The following is a 17,669-nucleotide window of genomic DNA, read 5'->3' as shown; positions in this document are numbered from 1 at the left end:
TGCAGAGACAGGGTCATAGATTCCATATCTTTCAATCAAGAAAACGAAGAGCCCACAATATTTGACACAGGGTAGATTGATGGCTGGAGCAATATTTGATCGGATCAAAATAACAGAGCAACCCCCCATTCGATTTGTGGTTTAACGGGGGATATTGACATCTTGCCGATTCTCGAGGAGACAAAGGAGAGGGAAGAACAAAAAAAGATCGAGAAAATAGACCTTCAACAATCTCAACACATAAATTGATTTGGTTCTGCATTTTGAGCATCTGGGTTGGTTAGCTTTACCTCAATAGAACAAGAGCAGTTACACTTTTGATACTTCCTACGAACAAACATTAACAAGAAACAACAATAACAGAAGCAAAGAGAAACCCCTTCCCTCGTATATACAAAACACCTAAAGCATCAATGTCATGTGGTATTTTTTTTTCTTAAAACAAAACCCATAATAACATAAATTCAAAAAAAAAAAAAACACTAAAATGTTGTTGTTGTTGTTACCCTTCTCTCTATGCCTCTCTTCTCTTCTCTGTTAACCTCTCTCAGACCTGTACTTGTTGTTGCTGCTGCTAGTAATATTCTGCTGCTGCTGCTGCTGATACCCTTTGCTAAAGCCATCTCTTTTTTGCGGTGAAGAAGAAAACAACTGACCGAACCCAAAACCTGACCTTGAACTCCCTCTAAGAGAACAAACAGGAACGTTTAGAACTGGAGTCACTCTAACATTAGCCGAATAAGATCTCTCCATTCCTCTATGTTTAAATCTTGGCCCTCCATTAAAACTACTTGGACTACTTGAACTTCTTTCCAAGCTTTGAAATACTATTTTCCCTGATGAATTCATTCTTGGGCTATCCACTGAAACCCCACTACTTATTGAAACCTCACTCGACTCCCCTGCTGCCCTCCGCATTGGGCTCCTCCCTACCCTTGTAGTTGAAGAGGTGCCGCTATTGTTGTTTCCATTCTCTGATAATGGCTTCACCATTCTCATTCTTGGTGGGTTTTGGTTTTGATTTCGGTTGAGAATGAATGGATTCGGACCTGCGTTTTGCATTAAGTTGAGGTTGGTGCTTGGTTTATCAGAGTCGAGGGATAATCTTGGGAGATCTTCGTGCTCGTGGGATGAAGATGAAGATGACAGCGATAAGCGAGAAGAAGATATGGAGAGCGATTCGCAATCCAAATCTCTTAGCAGTGGGAGGCTCAATGAATTATCTAATAAGGTGTAGGAGTAAGAGGAGCTTGAGGACGATGTGTTGCAATTGCAGGATTTTGAGTTCCTGTGCAAGATATGTTTAAGGGACTTGGGATTCGACGAGGACGAAGAAAACAATGCCGTCCTGGTTGATGGTTTTTGAGTTTCAGGCTTAGGGTTTTGGGGTAATTTCTTTAACCCCAGAAGCTCCTTCCACCGGCTCGAACATCTGGGAGCTTTGGGGGAAAACAAGTATGGATCGGTCCCAGAAATCTCCATCTCCAATCTCCGGCAAGACTTCACCGGCTCCCTCCCGGGCTCCGGCTGCCTTACCGCCTCGGTCAACTCGTTGACCGAGGTAGAAGTAGATGGTGGCAAAGATGGTTTGGCGTTACCAGTATTGATTTGTAATGGCATTAATTTCCCATCAGAAAAAAGCTCATCTGCAGGGAGCATGGTGAAGGAGTTGTCTAATCGGAACTCAAAGTCGACAGAATCCATGGTCTCCGGTGGATCTAGTTGCTGTGGATGAGGTGGGGGTAGAGGAGCTGAGGAGGCTGCAGCAGCAGCAGCAGCTGCTGCTGATGATGATGATGATTTGGCGTAGGTGGTTTTAGAGGTGGTTGTGTTATTACTATCCTCTTCACGGCTAAAAGAGATTCTCGGGCTCAACCAGCCATAAGATTGGTAAGTTTTGGGTGGGAAATTTTCAGGGGACATGCCCATGTTGTTAACACAAGCTGAGGCCATGGTGTAGTAAATCTTAAAAAGACACCCTTTTCTTGTGTGTTTTCTCGGATGTGTTACATTTGAAGGAAATGAAAGGTGAGTTGGGTTTTGTGAGTTGATTGAGATCTAGAGGTAGAGGTAGAGAGAGAGAGGTTTTGATGGAGATGGAAGGAGGGAGCTTTTAGGGTTTGGAAGTGGGAAATGATGCGAGTTTATTTACTACTTAAAAGTTTAGTCCCATCTCCCAAGAGCCAGGGGATGTGTTCTTGGGTGGTGGCCGTTGGGTCTTTCTTTGTTCTTGTGAGCAGCCTCTGCCTTGCTGTGATCACATGAAAGAGATAAATGATTATCTAGGAGTGACTGTATTTTAGCAAAACTATTTAATCAATCCCCATAGTTTCAGAAAACTACATGTATAATTTTTATATTCTCTTATTATAACTTAATTTTCTTCATTCATTTCCCCTTTTTTCCCTTTTTTTTATTTTAAAAATATAAAAGGTAAAAAAACAAGTAGATGGTGTAGAAGGATTGACAAAAAAAAGCATTTTTTAAACAAAATATTATTACTTTAAATAATCCGGTCAAAATACTATTTAATTGTTTTTTATACTCCATGGATTAATTAATCTGCTCTGAAAAATAACAAGGAAAGAAATTATAATTGAGTCATTTATTTAGTATGTGTTTATTTTCTTACAAAAACGTTTTTATACTAATAAATTGCTATGTTAATGCATTGCCGGCAGCACCACCCAACGATGGAGCAAATTATTTCATGGAAAGGGCAGCACAGAATTCGTATATGTTTCCTTTGGATATCAATAATTATATGCCATACCACTTCTTACGAGGACTTGGGGTTTGATTCCTTATTTGTTTTTATTTTCTTCTTCTTCAGCAACATGTGCTTTGTATTTTTTAGATTTTTGAAATTTGGATTTTGTTAAGAGATTCCTATTAACAATTAAATGTGCTTTTTGAAATGTTAGCCCATTCATTCAAATGAGCTAAAAAAAAAACAGAGAAAGTAATAAGCAAAACAAAACCCAAATATCCTAGAGTGTGTTTGTTTTTGAGATAGTTTTCATGGTTATGATTTTAAAATTAAAAAAAAATTACGGTTAGCTGTGATTAGTTGGATTTAGATACGTGTTTGGTAAAAATTATTGTTGAAATTTATGAGTAACAAAAAACATGTATAAAATATTTGGTAGAAATGTGGTTGTAATTGCTTTTCAAAGTACTTTTTACTTAAAAATACATAAATATAATATTTTTATAATATTTTGGTGGAAGTGTGGGTCCCGCAGTACAAAACACAGTTTGATTTGTTACCAAACACCTTCCTGCATTTGTTTCACCGCAAACACAAAAGCCCAAAAAAAACAAAGACAATCTAAGAACTTTCTATTAGAGTCAAATTATGTTTTTAAATATTTTTATATTTTATATTTTAAATTAATTTTTTATCATGTTTTTTAGATTGTTTGATGTGAAAATTAAATTTAAAAAATAAAAAATATTATTTATATATATTTTTAAATAAAAATATTTTAAAAAATAATATCTATTATATTTTTAAATTGATGATCAGCCCAAACTCAAGCCTTCGGGCAGTCCAATGAAATGACAAACCTTTTTTTTTTCTTACCCTGATAATTGTCGAGGAACGGAAGCTAATTTAATTTCCTCATAACTATAAATATTGAGGCCATAGAAGCCCACAAGAACGGAGCCTCGTGTAAACAAAAACAATAAAGGAATTAAGATTTTAAAATATAAAAATTCAAAATCCCTAATCTTACAATAATTTTCTTCATTGAAAACAGCTCCCACCTTGTTTTTCATTATTTTTTTTTCTCATATTTTCTCAATTCTTGAAATCCCATGTAATAATATAATTGGAGAAAATTTCCATTTTCCCGTTTCTGTTTTCTTTTTGTCCAATATTAAATCCTCCCCCAAAAAAGTTAGAACACCAGCCACATTAAAGCAAGATAATGTAATATAATATAAAGAACACCACCCACATTGTGTCTGCTTAATTCATTAAACATGATGAGTTATTTCCATATGGTTAGAACAACATTCTCCAAGCAAGACAGCTTGTTATGGAAGTAGTTTTCATGCACTAGAACAAGACCTCCTTGAATAAATCTGGTGGTCTTCCTCGGCCCCTTCTGAAACAGAATGCCTTCCAAAGCAATTGATTTCATGCTTTCCTTTTTCATCAATGTTTGATTGCATGCCTTCATCATCCCCTTCCACCCATTTCTTAAGCTTTTTTAGCAACCTTTTCCTCTTTGAATACGTCTTACTACTGCTGGCCACACCTGAGCAAGGTTCCTCATGCTGTTGCTGCTGCTCCAAGTCACAGTCTGCAATTTCTCGACCTACTAGCTCTAATTCCAAGTAGTTTTTCTTGTCCTCGATCTGTAGCTGTAGCTGTTGTTGATGTCCATGACTTCTCATCAACTCGTGCCTTAAGCATGCATTTGACCATCTTAAGTAAATAAGCTCTGTAGTTTCAGCTGCTCTGTCCTTGTGTAGTTGTTCTAGCTCATTTACAAGCCTATTATAATCTTCCATTCCTATTCCTTCTGCTTCAATCTGCAGATTGAGAGAACTGAAAAATCTGAGACTACGATAACCAAGAAAAATCAGCAAAAGACACCTACTTTACATCAAATTTCAGTCTAATCCAATGGCATTCATATAGTAATCAGTCACATAAGTCGTAGAAATCTAGACTATTAGTTGTATATTAGTTCTACTTATTACAAGGAAAGGATAAAAATCGACCTTTGAGATCAACGAAGCTGGACTTTCTGCTGCGTCAAGCTTCACCAGAAGATCATTCTTCTCCTCCTGTAGTCGATTGACAACAGCTTCAAATTCCCTAACTTCATCATCCAATTTCTTGATAACATCGGTCCTCATCTCTAGCGCATCACAGAATCTCATTATTTCTGCTTCTAAACCATTAATCCTTGCGTTCTTTTCACCTATAACGCGTGATTGCTCTCGTGTTCTTCTCGAAAGCTTCTTTACCTTTCTTTCAAGCAACCGATTTTCCTTTTTAGCAAATTCAATCTGTTCAAGAACTCTACGACACTCCACCATGAAAATCTCAAACCCTTGTGTCTGAGCTTCTATTAATGAAATCTCCCTATCCAAGAACTTGACGCGAGCAGTCTCCAATAACAACATGTTCTTAAGCTCCTCAAGCACAGAATCCTGCTCTTTCATAACACGATAGCGAAGAAACTGCATCGCCAAGCTGCGTTCTCTCTTTTGGAGCTCTTCAATTTCATTTTTTAGACCTAATATCTCCTCTTCAAAATGAATATGTGAAGCTACTGTGGAACTACAAACCTGGGAGCTTGTGATCATGTGCTCCTGGTCATCATCTTTGATGGGTGAAGATGTAGACTGGAGACTATGAATGCTTGCTTCATCTATAAAATCATCGTTAGAATCAATGGTATCTAATACAGGACTTACTGTGGTTTGCAATGGAAAAGGTTTAGCTATTGTACTTCTTCTTAGAACAATCCTGGCATAAACAAAACCAGCAGCAGAAAGAACCAGAGGTATGCCAGCTTTTAGGAATAATGGCTTCATGACCTCTGTCTTTGATGATGTGCTCCCCATCTTGAACATTGTTTAGAGTGCTTGATAATCAACACAAAATCAGATTGTTTATAATCAAACGTGATCGCAGTTTTTCAAAGCTATGTTGAGATTCTTTACCTTTTGTGTTCATTAGCTTCCCTTTGTTTGAAGGGATGGTGGGCTGTTACTTTTTGACTACTCTATAACACCATATGCCACTTTCATTATACTTTCCTCGTGTTGTTTGGAATCAAATTCTTTTTTGGTTAAATAATCTTCTCCTCGTATAAAGATGGTTCCCTGCCTTCAATGCTATTCATGATGCTTCCATGGAGTAAACAGGTCACTATATAGGCCTTAGTGCAGGCCCGTTAATTAGCCTTTACTACAAGCCGATGCTTGTTCATTGCCTCGAGGTTTCCTTTCGTTTTTCCTTCTTTCGATTCCCCATTACCCTTGACCAAAGAGAGAATAATCGTGCTGATGGGCTCGGGATTTACTCCTCCGAACTATACATAAAACACCCATAAAACATACAAGATCAAAACCCTAATGCGTCATTAAACCCAGACACGTGTCATTTTCTTTTGGGCCCATGTGATCCTTGAACTGGGGAGGGATAGCTTAATTCCTTAAAAGCTCTAGCTGTCTGCTTACGGGCTTAATCATTAGAAGGCCTCCACAATCTACAAAGAGGACTTGTTTTGTAGTAAAAAGTTCCAATCTCTTAATTCACCTATCGGTCGGGAAAAGAACTTGATCATGTGGGGTTTTATGCGAACCTCATCACTCACCTATTTAATTTTAAAAAAGAAAAAAGAAAATCAACCTTTTTACTACAAGTCAACACTTGTGATTCTGAATTTTGATTCATGCAAGAGTTTTGCTCTTAAGCATCCTATAACTTTCCTTTTATTGGCTGTGCTGCTAGGATTTTTCGAAATCTAGTCACTTTCTGGATCCTCTTTCCTTTCAGAGATCAATGGTCAGCACCACAGAACTGGTGGTTTACGTGTTGCATTAGCTAGGTCAGCTGGTGGTTTCTAAGAGCTGCCTCTCCAATTTAGGTCAAACTGTTGTTCTTATCTTTTCTACCCAGTAAGAAATCCATGCAAAATTGTTCCATTCATGGTGCATTTAATTGTATTCTTTTTCCTAGATCCAGTTGTACTGGACTTAGAATTGCAAGCTTGTTCTCTGCCTCATCAAGGAACCCAACAAGGCATCCAACTACGTTTTTTCCCTCTTGACAGATAGAGAGTAAAAGTCTTTTACTTAAAAGTTATTGGATGCTCCAATCTCAGGTCTCAACACGAATGGTCTGCCTCGATCCATGCAAGCTAGCTCAAAAGAATGCTACCTTCAAATAAATAAAAAAAGAAAAAGAAAAAAAAGTTTCAGAATATCTCATCTTAATACCAATCAATATATATATATATTTTGTTATTGCCATAACTCTCAAAGCATTCTATTCCTGAGACATTAAGATTTGGCTGTGTTTGGAGGTTATTGTTGCTAGTTTTACTGCAGATTCAGAGATGAGAAAGATTCCAAGCTAAGGAATAAACTTCAAAATTTGTCTACTTCACCAAAGCTTGTTCCAGGATCATCGGCAGTTGGAAGCTCGCCATCCCATGAAACTCTTAATCAATCATTTGGTCTGCCTAGATTCCCTCTTAACCAAAGCATTGGACCCTTCACTACCAAGTACCAACAACAATTAATAGGACATATCAAATATGCCTTGGAGATAAACTAGACCCAGAAGATGTCTGCATATATATTAGGAATTTATTACTCTGCTTCGCTTCATCTGGAACTTTAGTTTATCAAAGAGATTAACATAAATTTGTATCTTGATTGGGCCTTTTGGATGTGACTGTTTTTACTTCGGATATATTTTAATATTACCGTTGAATTTTTATTCTAAACATGTTTACAAATAATAGTTTTTAACTAGCCATGGACGCGCGCTATATCATGAGACCGAATTACTTTTTATATAAAAATAATGTTTAAATGCCTCAAACATATTTAAAAAAAAAAAGAAATTCACAACTTGTACTATAAACTTGACTGAATCAAATAAATTAATTTTATTTTAATTATATAATAAAAAAGACAATAACAACACATGTCATGGATCAAATTAGAAAAAAAAAATGATCATGATAATATGGAAAACAAATCTTTTTTTTCAAAAGAGAAAAAACAATGTAGCTCAATAATTGACCTATTAAATAGGGAATGATGAAATTGGATTAAAAAAAAAGTTTGGGTCAACCCTAATTAGCATGAAAAACTTGCAACCCGAGTAATAAGGGTCGAACCAACTAAGGTTGATCTGTCAAATTCGCGATCCAAGTCATGAGATTAAGATACCCAATAGAAAAGAAAATCACAAAGCTCATTATATATATATATATATATATATATATATATATATATATATATATATATATATAATAACAATGTTGAATGATGAAAGTTGAAAAAAAAAGGGGGCGATGGCAACCCACGTTAACTTTTCAAATTTATAACCCGGGTCATTAGACTGAAAATACTCTCTTTGAAAAAAACTCACAACTCAATTCACAATTAATCAAATGTTGAAAGATAAAATTAAAAAAGATTTTCAATTATACATAAGGATTTAAAGCAAAATAAAAATAGCAATGAAAAAAATGAGGATCAAAGTTAAAATAAAAAATATATTTTATTTTGGATTGAATGGTGAAATTAAAAAAAAAGTCAATTTAACAAAAGGATAAAAAGATAATAAAAAGAATGAAGATCAAAATTAAAATAAAAAATAAAAGTAATTTTTGATTGAAGGGTATCAAAAATAAAAATCAATTAACAAAAGGACCAAAAAAATCAATGAATGAGGATCAAATTAGAAAAAATAACATATTATAAATTAGAATTGAATGATGAAATTGAAAACAAATTGAAATTTTACAAAATGATCAAGAACAAAAATTAAAATTAAAAGAAGGATTGGAGTTGACATCTGAATAAATAACAAGACAATTCTAAAATTTCAAATGGCCGATGTATTTTTTGCAGGGAGAAGAAGAAAAAAGGCCACTGGCGTCGCACTGCCACTCCAACATCGTGATGCGTCGTCTCAAAAGAAAGAGGATTTCGCGGCAATTCTAATGACATGGTTGAAGCTGGTTTTTGGCCACAATTAGCCTCTGCATGCATTGCTTAAATACGATAGTGTTACTTACTCGTTGACGCATTCAATGGACATGCTAATCAATTTCTTTTATATATTTATAAAAATATCAAATTGTTCGTAAGACCACTTAATAATCATAAAAAAAAATGTACAAATAAACCTAAGGCGAGGTAAAGAAATTTTGATTTTAAGAAAAATAAAGTCATTTCATTGTGTAGTGAGTGAAATATTATAAAAACCCTATACCCAAGTTAAATATTTTTTTAAGAGTATTTAAGTAAGTATACTATATTTTAAAAAAAAAAAAATTTGAGCTGTCTGTCAATTTTATAATGCTTAAATGGACCATATAAAAAGAATAAATAACCTCTAATGAAAGGCCATTAGGTTTTTTTGATGAGAGCAAAAGCATCACTTTACTGTTTCAATCAACGTCAAAACACACCTTGTCTACATTATTTTCCCAAGTCCCCACATTCTTTAAAAATTTGCTTTACCTTGTGAATTTGATAGCTAATTGTAGCCAGCTTTATAATCCAATTAAATTTTGTTTATTTCCGCTCATCATTTGAATTATGTTTCCTATGCCAGTCTTTAGAACAGGAATTAAGATGAATAGATCACTGCAGCGTTTACATATTGAACATCATAAGCCGTTTCCCTGCGAAGCTTAAAATAGTACCTCGTTCGTTCTCTAATTTTTCTTGGCAACAACATTCTTCCCTATTCTTTTTATGTTCAGACTGAAAATCAATGCACATACGAGAGAATTGACACAAAATTTGTAACCTCATACGATAAGTTTACAAAATGTTCGAGAAAGTTGGACAAAGAATAGATCACAGCACCATCAAAATTCAAAACTACTGACCCAACCCCAAACATGGTGTGCCGAGCAACTAAGCAAAATAATCTTTTCATTAACTTGTGCGATGCAGTTTTCCTTTTCTATGTTTTCAGGCGAATCACAAGGACTCTGGACTTGTTGAGGGTCTTATCTTTGAAGGCATTCGTTCACCACCAAAGTGGAAACCTGACGTATTCTTAGGTGTGATGGACATCTTGTTCATGACGTAGTCAAATTCATCAAGATCGATATCTTGATCAAAACTCCTTGCCATCCCTTCTTCCATGAAATTCTCTTCATTCAGAACCCCAAAATCATCAGCAATGTCTTCATCACTGCTGTCTTCCTCATCATCATCATAGGTAGTTTTGACATGGTTCCAGTATATAAAGTTTGGCCGGATGAAACCTCTGACATAATTCCAAGGACAAACAATGAAACTTCTCAACAAATTATGTTAAAGGGATGACGATATCTATTTTTTATGCCAAAAATCGCTTCCTTCATACTCCTGAATATTTTACTTGTCATAATTTACTTTGTAATGGTGACTTGACTTACAAATCTGTTGAATAATGGGAAGAACATGTCACAAAGACTTGCAACAAAAGTCCATGTAAGAGGTAAAATTCAAACCTGTCACATTTCTTCAGCAAACATGGGTCAAATGGGAAGAACATGTCCAGCCTCTCCAGCCCACCAAAATCCCTAGAAAGATCTGATTCCAGCAAATCTTCGAAGATGAATGCTTTGGAGATGGTGAACAGATGGGCTGCTTTAGCTTGTTTGAGAAACTCATTTACAATTGATGGCAAGCAGACCTATTAATCCAACAAAACCAATACAAGCTTAGAACCTGCTAACAAGGTTTTTTTTTTCCCAAAATGTAGTTGGGGGATGACGTGGTAGTTATTTTTAAGGCAACATCACTCACCTCCAATGGCCCCAATTTGTGCTTCAATATTGGCTCTATAGGCATGAGGAGGAGCTGTGATTTGAGGGTAGGAACATTCATTATTGATTTCATATGAAAGCAGAGCACATACATAATTCCCTGCGGTAAGAAAAAAAAACATCAATAAATCAGCTTTACAACTGCATCCACCGGGAAGAATCTATCATATCATAAATTAAGAACCTCCTATTAGAATATGCAGAATAGATTTTGCAATGATAGAAAGAAAAGGTTCAGGACTCCAACATGTGCAATTTCAAATAAAATAAACGTTGCAACAATAATGGAGCAACAAATGAGTAGTTGTGGGCGCAGCAGGGCTACCAAGTAGCAATGAACTACAGAGAGATAAGCACTATAAAGTGGAAAATGTGGTGGTTCGTGTGAAGCTGCCTTAAGGCAAAGGAAGCAGTTCAGTTTCAGTGTTAACACCTTCCCTTTTGGTAGCTGAAGTAGTGATGGTGATGATAGACATGTAATAAAATGTCTATAGGATGGAATGTCCTCGTATAATAGAAGTACAAAAAATTAGACTATCTATTACATGATATCATGAACCCACATTTTAAAATTAACATAGTCCATGCTTATATTTCCAAAAAGGAAAATAGATCATATCAAAAAAATACATCAGCCATGTCAAGACAACTTTTGAACTTATTGTCAAAGCTCCATATACCTGGCATGCAGAATAGAAAACTTGATGTGCTTTTGGATTCATGTCACCATCCTGCTCTTCACAATATCTCAAACACCAATCCACCAGCCTGAAACACCATAAACTCAAGCAGCAGATTAAATAAATTATCTTCAATTATTTTCCTTTATATTATAGAGTTGTTTAAAAAATACCACTAACAAAAATATTGACTTGATATTTGTAGTTCAAAAACAGAATTTTAAGCATGTCTCTTAACCTTTTCAACATGTTCATGACGAAGGCAGCAGATAGAAACTTCCCACGAGCCAAATAGCTAGAAAGATAAGCCACAGCACTCATCCTGTATCAAACATGCAAAATATTCATTTAAAACTAAAAATCAGTAGTCAACATCGCAATTGTGTCCCATGCAAAAATTAACATTATTTTAAAACTTAATGTCGAAGATAAAAGAAAGCATGGACTGCATTGCACAAGGGAAAAAGGTTTGGAGACACACCAAGTGCCTTATCACTCAGGAGTGAACAACCCTGTCAAAATTAAAGCATAAAAATATTGGCCACCTAATCTCCATGTCTTCCAATACCACATTACCTCGTAACCGGTGGGTTGCAAGTAGATATGAACAAATCCACGAGTGTTTGAGCAAATTTCACACCACAATTTTCAGGATCAAGTGCACAGGCATAGAAAATCGTGAACTGTAAGCACAAACAAAAAAAACAAGTAAGAACAGCACTCTTCCTGAAATGCAAAACATATAGCCCACTATTAAAAATGCAGACAGACAGCCCTCTTTCTACACTCCCCCACCCCCCTCTCTTTTTTTCAGTCTTCCTTCAGGACCCTACTAGTTGATCTAGGGAACAGCCATGCATCTAATGAACATCGCTGCAGTCTTACCATACCCCAACCATTTACATAAGCAAGAATGCAAGAACAAGGGCTTACCTGAGAAAACTTTGACTTGTACGTGTTCAAAATAGTTGCCATGAATGAAGATAAAAGAGTTTCAAATACCTATAGCATCAAGGGAAAAAATTATTTATGAAGCAACCTAATGAAATACAGACATGATGAATATAACTTCAGATAATACCTCACTCAAACGCTTCTTGTCCGCACAGGCTTCAAGATGCTCGAGAAATTGTATCATCAAGCTATCCAGCAAGTCAGCAGTGACATTTTTACCTAAATTCCTGAGAGTTAACGTGCTTGGAAGCTGGGCAAATAACAAGAATATTAGTTTCCCTTAGAAAAGTAAAACAAGAAGGTAGAAATACAATTTGGAACTATCATGTGCTGACCAATACACTTAAAAATACAACACATTAAAACCATCAACGAATGAGAATTGTTTAACACATTCACTTGTTGAGACTGTATCTTGAATATCGATGCAGATGGTGATATTTTACCTCACAATTAAGGAGCATAAGAGCACCATCAAGAATTAAAACAAAGAAGTAGAGGCTGACAACATGATTTTTATAAACAATTACATTGAAGCTGTCACCAAACAGCTTGATGGTGCAGAGTTTTCAAGTTTTTTTGTAACTCTTCTACCTCCACATAAAACACATCAGAATTACAAGTGTGCAGACAGGATCAATAGCATGTATGTGCAAACAACTAATGACTGGTGATCTTCTACAAGCTTATCAGTAGATTCATAGTAAGGTAAATTGTTTTACACGAGTGTAAAATACACCCAAGCACTAGCATTGGTGTCAAGAAATTCCCACGCTTTGAAGTACTTGTAATGAAGACATGTATTTAGTTTACAGGACAACAATCAACTATGCACAAAATTTGAAGATGGTGAAACATTCAAAGAGCTCTCAGAAATGAAATGGTCAAGTAATTAGTTCACTGGACTATCATCAACATGCACACGGACTGAAGGGGATAGGGAATGGGTACCCTCCACCTATTTTTGTCTGTTCCAGAAATCAATAAAACTCTATAATCATCATTCGTGGAATCTGCATCACAATCATACCTCACCATCATTTGCCTGACCATCGTCATCAGCTTCCTCTTCCTCATCTTCTAACTCCATTGTAAAGATGCCTTTACTAGGATCATCCCTTAACAATTCATCCCAACCAATTGCAACCTGTAGGGAAAACCACTGAACATTAAAGGTGATGCAAAAATAAGAAACATTCCAGGACGCAACTTATTACAACCACTTACGTCCAATTCTAGCATCATATTCACCACTTCCACGAGCATACTGTGCCCAACAAATTCTCTAATAGCACCACCCTCCAACATTAGCATATTCTTCAAATATATCTCCATCTGTAAAAAGCAAATTAATAATAGGAACAAACTCTAAACAACAATACTAGGCAAAAGCTGTCAGGCAGAATTTAAAGGACCCTATTTCAGGATAGATTATCTATAGGACATTGCTGGCCAGGTTAACAGCAACTACAAATAAGAACTTTAATATAAATTTCCCCAACCCAACTAACATATATTCCAAGATAGCTCAAGCATGTCCAACGAGACAAAAAAATCCAAAACATAACAGAAAATGAACTCACGCGACATTTTAGACGATCCATGTTGAAATCCTTCCTGAAGAACATAGGCCTCTTTTGTACAACATTTGTAGACAATTTCAAGGCTGCCAAAGGCACCAAATCAACAATAACTTCTAGACCAGTATGCACACGAGGAAGAACTTGGTCCTTTTTTGCCTGACCACGTGGATGCCGGAGCATATCTGATTCCATCGGTGGCATAAAATTGTTTACAAGCATATCAAGACATAAATCAACATATTTTCCATTTGAAGCAGCCTGTAGAGACCAAAAATAAATAAATAAATGATGGTTGCCTCACACTCTAGAAATACAGTTGCAAGCAATTTTAAGACTACATACCAAGCATATTATAAGTTCAAGCAATGCATCCATCACATCAGGCACACAGTTCCACATGCTCATTCCAAAAATCTGGCAAGAAAACTACTTATTAGAAAGAAAAATCCAATGACACAGGAATTAGAAAATAACAAATCCAAACAAGACCAACTTACAGATTGAAGAAGAGCGACATGGTCAACGTCGTTTATGTAAGAAACTGCCCCAGATAGTGCCTTTAGACTCGTCTGCAAAGTGAGCACAAACAATATTATCAAATCAGGGAATAGTTAGTTGACTATAGTTGGCTTGACATGCAAATGCTGAATTGACAATTCCATGAATCCTAACTTTCAAATAAGCAATGCGAAACTAAATATAGTTTGATTCAGAGAAAAAACCCACCAAAAGCAAAGCTACTTTATCAGGAGCAGAACGATCTCTGTGATGCAAAACCCCAACAAGCTGGTGGTAACTGCTCCTGTCACCCTGAGCACACCCAAAATAAATCAGCATTCTATTACTTGCTTAAAAAAATGCAACAAAGAATTGGAAAACAACATGCTTGAATGAACAGATGAATTGAATAAGAATTCAAGCAAGCCTGTGTGAGAAAATTATCATTATTATTATTATTTTGGAAACAACTAGCTAGAAAAACTACCTTCTGACCCTTACTAGTGTTCACTGGTTGGTTTTGAGTAAGGTCAGAGTCGAACCCAAAACCAAATAACTTTGAGGACTGGAACCGGACTGTTCTTCAAGAAAGACCAAAATGAAAACCAAACTGAAAAATATCAGTTTAGTTTGTTTTTGTATTAGGGTTGAGGACTCCTGCTCAAAGAGTGAACAAATGGACCGGTCAACCCGAGAGCTTCTAGTTCGCTCAATTTTTTTTAGTATTCAAAAGAATAATTTCAAGCAAAAAGTAAAAAATGAACCTTCAAGAAAATGTAAAAAAAAATTAAATGATCAGCCCAAGAAAGTAGGGAGGCAGGTGCATAATCAAGTGAAATACAAAAATGGTGCAGCATGCACCATAAATGTAGACAAGCCTTTGTCTCTGCAACTCCACAACCAATTACAAACACAACACTTCTCTCTCAATCTAACTTCCATTCCTATTCGAATCCTAAATTATTTAAACAACGAATCCCAGTTCTTTCAAACGATGAAGCACCTCTCCTAGACTGAGAATACAAAAGATGAAGTACAGTGTGAATCCCAAACCCACCATAACCCTGAAACAGTTCATAACCACAGGGTCACCAAGTTAGCTTGGTTTAATCAATCAAACCAAGCCACTCAACATCCCCGCCTATATGCAATTCCTATAGCAATGTGAATTCAACTCTACTGTTTCTTACCAGAAAAGGGATCAAAGTTTAAAGCAAAACCAATTTAAACAATTTCTCCTTAAACTACTTATCACTAACTATCAACAATAAAATTCAAAAACAGAAAACAGCTTACCGTTTTGACAGATAAAAGGGCATCTCTAACATGATAAACTAAATCCCAATCAGTAATACTAACACCTTCCTCCACCTCCTCTTGATCCTCCATTGCTCTATATTCTGTATATTGATGGGTTAACTCAACACCCATCTGTTAATCCCCACTTAACCTGAAAAAACAATACCCATCAGTAAAAACAACAAAAGGCATCATATTTCGAAACCAAGAAGCACAAGCAAAAAACCATCTATAAAAAAGCAACAAAAAAAAGAACTTACAGAAGGCGGCTTTTTTTAACTTGGTGTATAGCTTTCTCTTCTCTTTGTGTTTGGATTAGTAGTGTGGAGCAGTGACGAGCCGACGGTGGAGCTGTGGCTGTGAATTTATGAAGGGGGCGGCTGGCTCTTCTTTGTATGCGAGTTTGTGTTTTGCGTTTCGGCTGCAAAGAAAAGAAGAGTAGCAAAATTCAGGGTTTTGCTACAAGGGATTTTATGTGGTGTTTCTTGTATTTTTATATTGACCTCCAAAACTCTTTGTTTTTGTAATTTAGTAACATGTTTTTGGTTATTTACAGATTCACACCATCTTTGTAAATAAGGTCAGAGTGCATATAACTTTTACAAGGGAGGACTATTAACACTTCAGCAATTAGCACCGACTGTAAAAATATATTACATATAAAAATTATTTTTTAAAAATATAAACATATATGAAATATAATTTTTTTTTGGTAGTATTATTAAATCTAATTAAATGGTTCGATTTTAAAATCTATTAACTCAACTCTTTTCTTTACTCAAGTTTTGAATTAAATCACATGAGAACTGATTCAAAATGAATTATTTAATTTAATAGATTAAAAAATAATTTGGATGACTGGTAAAAATATGGCTTAACTTAAAAAAGAAAAAACTTTAAGATGTTAATTTTTTTTTATATTGAGACGATGCCAGATTGGATCGACCTCGGTCACCTTGCAATCTGGATCATGGACTTTAATAGGTTTAATAACTTTGTTATTTTTATAAATTATTTTTATTTAATTTTATGATAACATTAAATGCTTTTAAAAATCAAGCATTAACTCTAAAAAACATTTATTTGGAATCGTTATAACCCTATAGAAAATAGAAAAAAATAAACCATGAATTTCATTTCTCAACCAATCCAATATTAAATGAGAGTGAAATAGAAATAAAACTAAACAATTAGAAAAATTAAAGGACCGGAAACTAAAAAAAACATATCAGGTTTGATGGGTAAGCCCATTAAACCCGTGAATTAGGTAACTCGAGTCAACATGTCAAACTTGCAAACCAGGTAATGGATTCTATTGGGATTAATAACTTTTTTTCTAAATTATTATTTATTTAAATATAACAAAAATAAATGATCGTAAAATCGAGCGTGAAACTAATACTGAGATTTTTTTTAAGACTGTGATATCTCATAGAAAATAAAATAAAACAAATTATAAAACTCAATTCTCAATCAGTCTAATATTAAAATATAAAATTGAAAAGAATGAATTTATAAAAAAAAAAAAAAGGGTCAACTAGCATACACGTCAATAAGCCTATAGACTTTCTAAAGTTTAATAACATGTATAGACGATCACATAATTGAGTTCAATTAAAAAAAAAATCACCCACTAAACTTGCAGATAGGGGCAACTAGGGTTATTTCACCAAATTCGCAAACCAGGTTATAGACTCCATAGTTTAATAATCTAGTTTTTTTTTCAAAATTATTTTTTATTTAACTAAAGTTTTTTTAAAATAGACTATAACACAGTGTTGAAATATTTTTCTGATATCAATTCGATGCTGAGATTTTTTTATACTGCAATAACCATATAAAAACAAATTAAAATAAATTATCTACTCTAAATTCCCATAAACACATCATACAAGAACTAAATTAAAAAAAAATCAATAACCAAATAAAAAAAAGAGTCAAATGCACAAAAAAAATCACTACTGTTGATTATTATAATTAGATTATTATAATTATAATCCATAGTGCTAATTGATGTAGAGAAACAATGTTTTCCTCATATTTTTTTTATCTTTTTAAAAAATCATCATTATAGATTATTATTGTAATTCATCGTGTTAATAAATGTGAAAAAATAA

The 17,669-nt window shown here is 34.8% G+C and overlaps 3 protein-coding genes across 4 annotated transcripts; all 3 read right to left on the bottom strand.

The window, feature by feature from the left end:
- Positions 1-217: 217 nt before the first annotated feature.
- Positions 218-2,256, bottom strand: LOC133693173 (uncharacterized). The gene has a single exon (XM_062114337.1). It carries the CDS (start codon positions 1,951-1,953, stop codon positions 538-540), a length of 1,416 nt encoding a protein of 471 aa, XP_061970321.1. The 5' UTR covers positions 1,954-2,256; the 3' UTR covers positions 218-537.
- A 1,666-nt stretch (positions 2,257-3,922) lies between these two features.
- LOC133694181 (protein CHUP1, chloroplastic) lies at positions 3,923-5,822 on the bottom strand. The gene is made up of 3 exons (XM_062115644.1): positions 5,689-5,822; positions 4,738-5,609; positions 3,923-4,545 (listed from the first exon to the last, which is right to left on the bottom strand). Exons 2-3 carry the CDS (start codon positions 5,596-5,598, stop codon positions 4,060-4,062), a joined length of 1,347 nt encoding a protein of 448 aa, XP_061971628.1. The 5' UTR covers positions 5,599-5,609; positions 5,689-5,822; the 3' UTR covers positions 3,923-4,059.
- A 3,685-nt stretch (positions 5,823-9,507) lies between these two features.
- On the bottom strand, positions 9,508-16,011 carry LOC133694738 (uncharacterized). 2 transcript variants are annotated; one of them, XM_062116420.1, is made up of 16 exons: positions 15,813-16,011; positions 15,550-15,703; positions 14,482-14,565; positions 14,253-14,324; positions 14,098-14,169; positions 13,756-14,013; positions 13,400-13,507; positions 13,203-13,319; positions 12,300-12,422; positions 12,152-12,220; positions 11,795-11,901; positions 11,457-11,540; positions 11,219-11,306; positions 10,519-10,638; positions 10,221-10,405; positions 9,508-9,994 (listed from the first exon to the last, which is right to left on the bottom strand). In XM_062116420.1, the coding sequence occupies exons 2-16, from the start codon at positions 15,682-15,684 to the stop codon at positions 9,703-9,705; spliced, it is 1,914 nt and encodes a 637-aa protein (XP_061972404.1). In that variant the 5' UTR covers positions 15,685-15,703; positions 15,813-16,011; the 3' UTR covers positions 9,508-9,702. The 2 variants fall into 2 exon arrangements, with proteins under 2 accessions (XP_061972404.1, XP_061972405.1); XM_062116421.1 differs by lacking the exon at positions 15,813-16,011 and adding an exon at positions 14,741-14,910 and having other exon boundaries at positions 15,550-15,691.
- Between the last annotated feature and the right edge of the window lie 1,658 nt (positions 16,012-17,669).

This window comes from Populus nigra, chromosome 5, assembly GCF_951802175.1.
Source record: "Populus nigra chromosome 5, ddPopNigr1.1, whole genome shotgun sequence".
Classification (NCBI taxonomy): Eukaryota; Viridiplantae; Streptophyta; class Magnoliopsida; order Malpighiales; family Salicaceae; genus Populus; species Populus nigra.
Note: the sequence above shows the minus strand (reverse complement) of the source record. Positions and strands in the feature narration are given on the sequence as shown.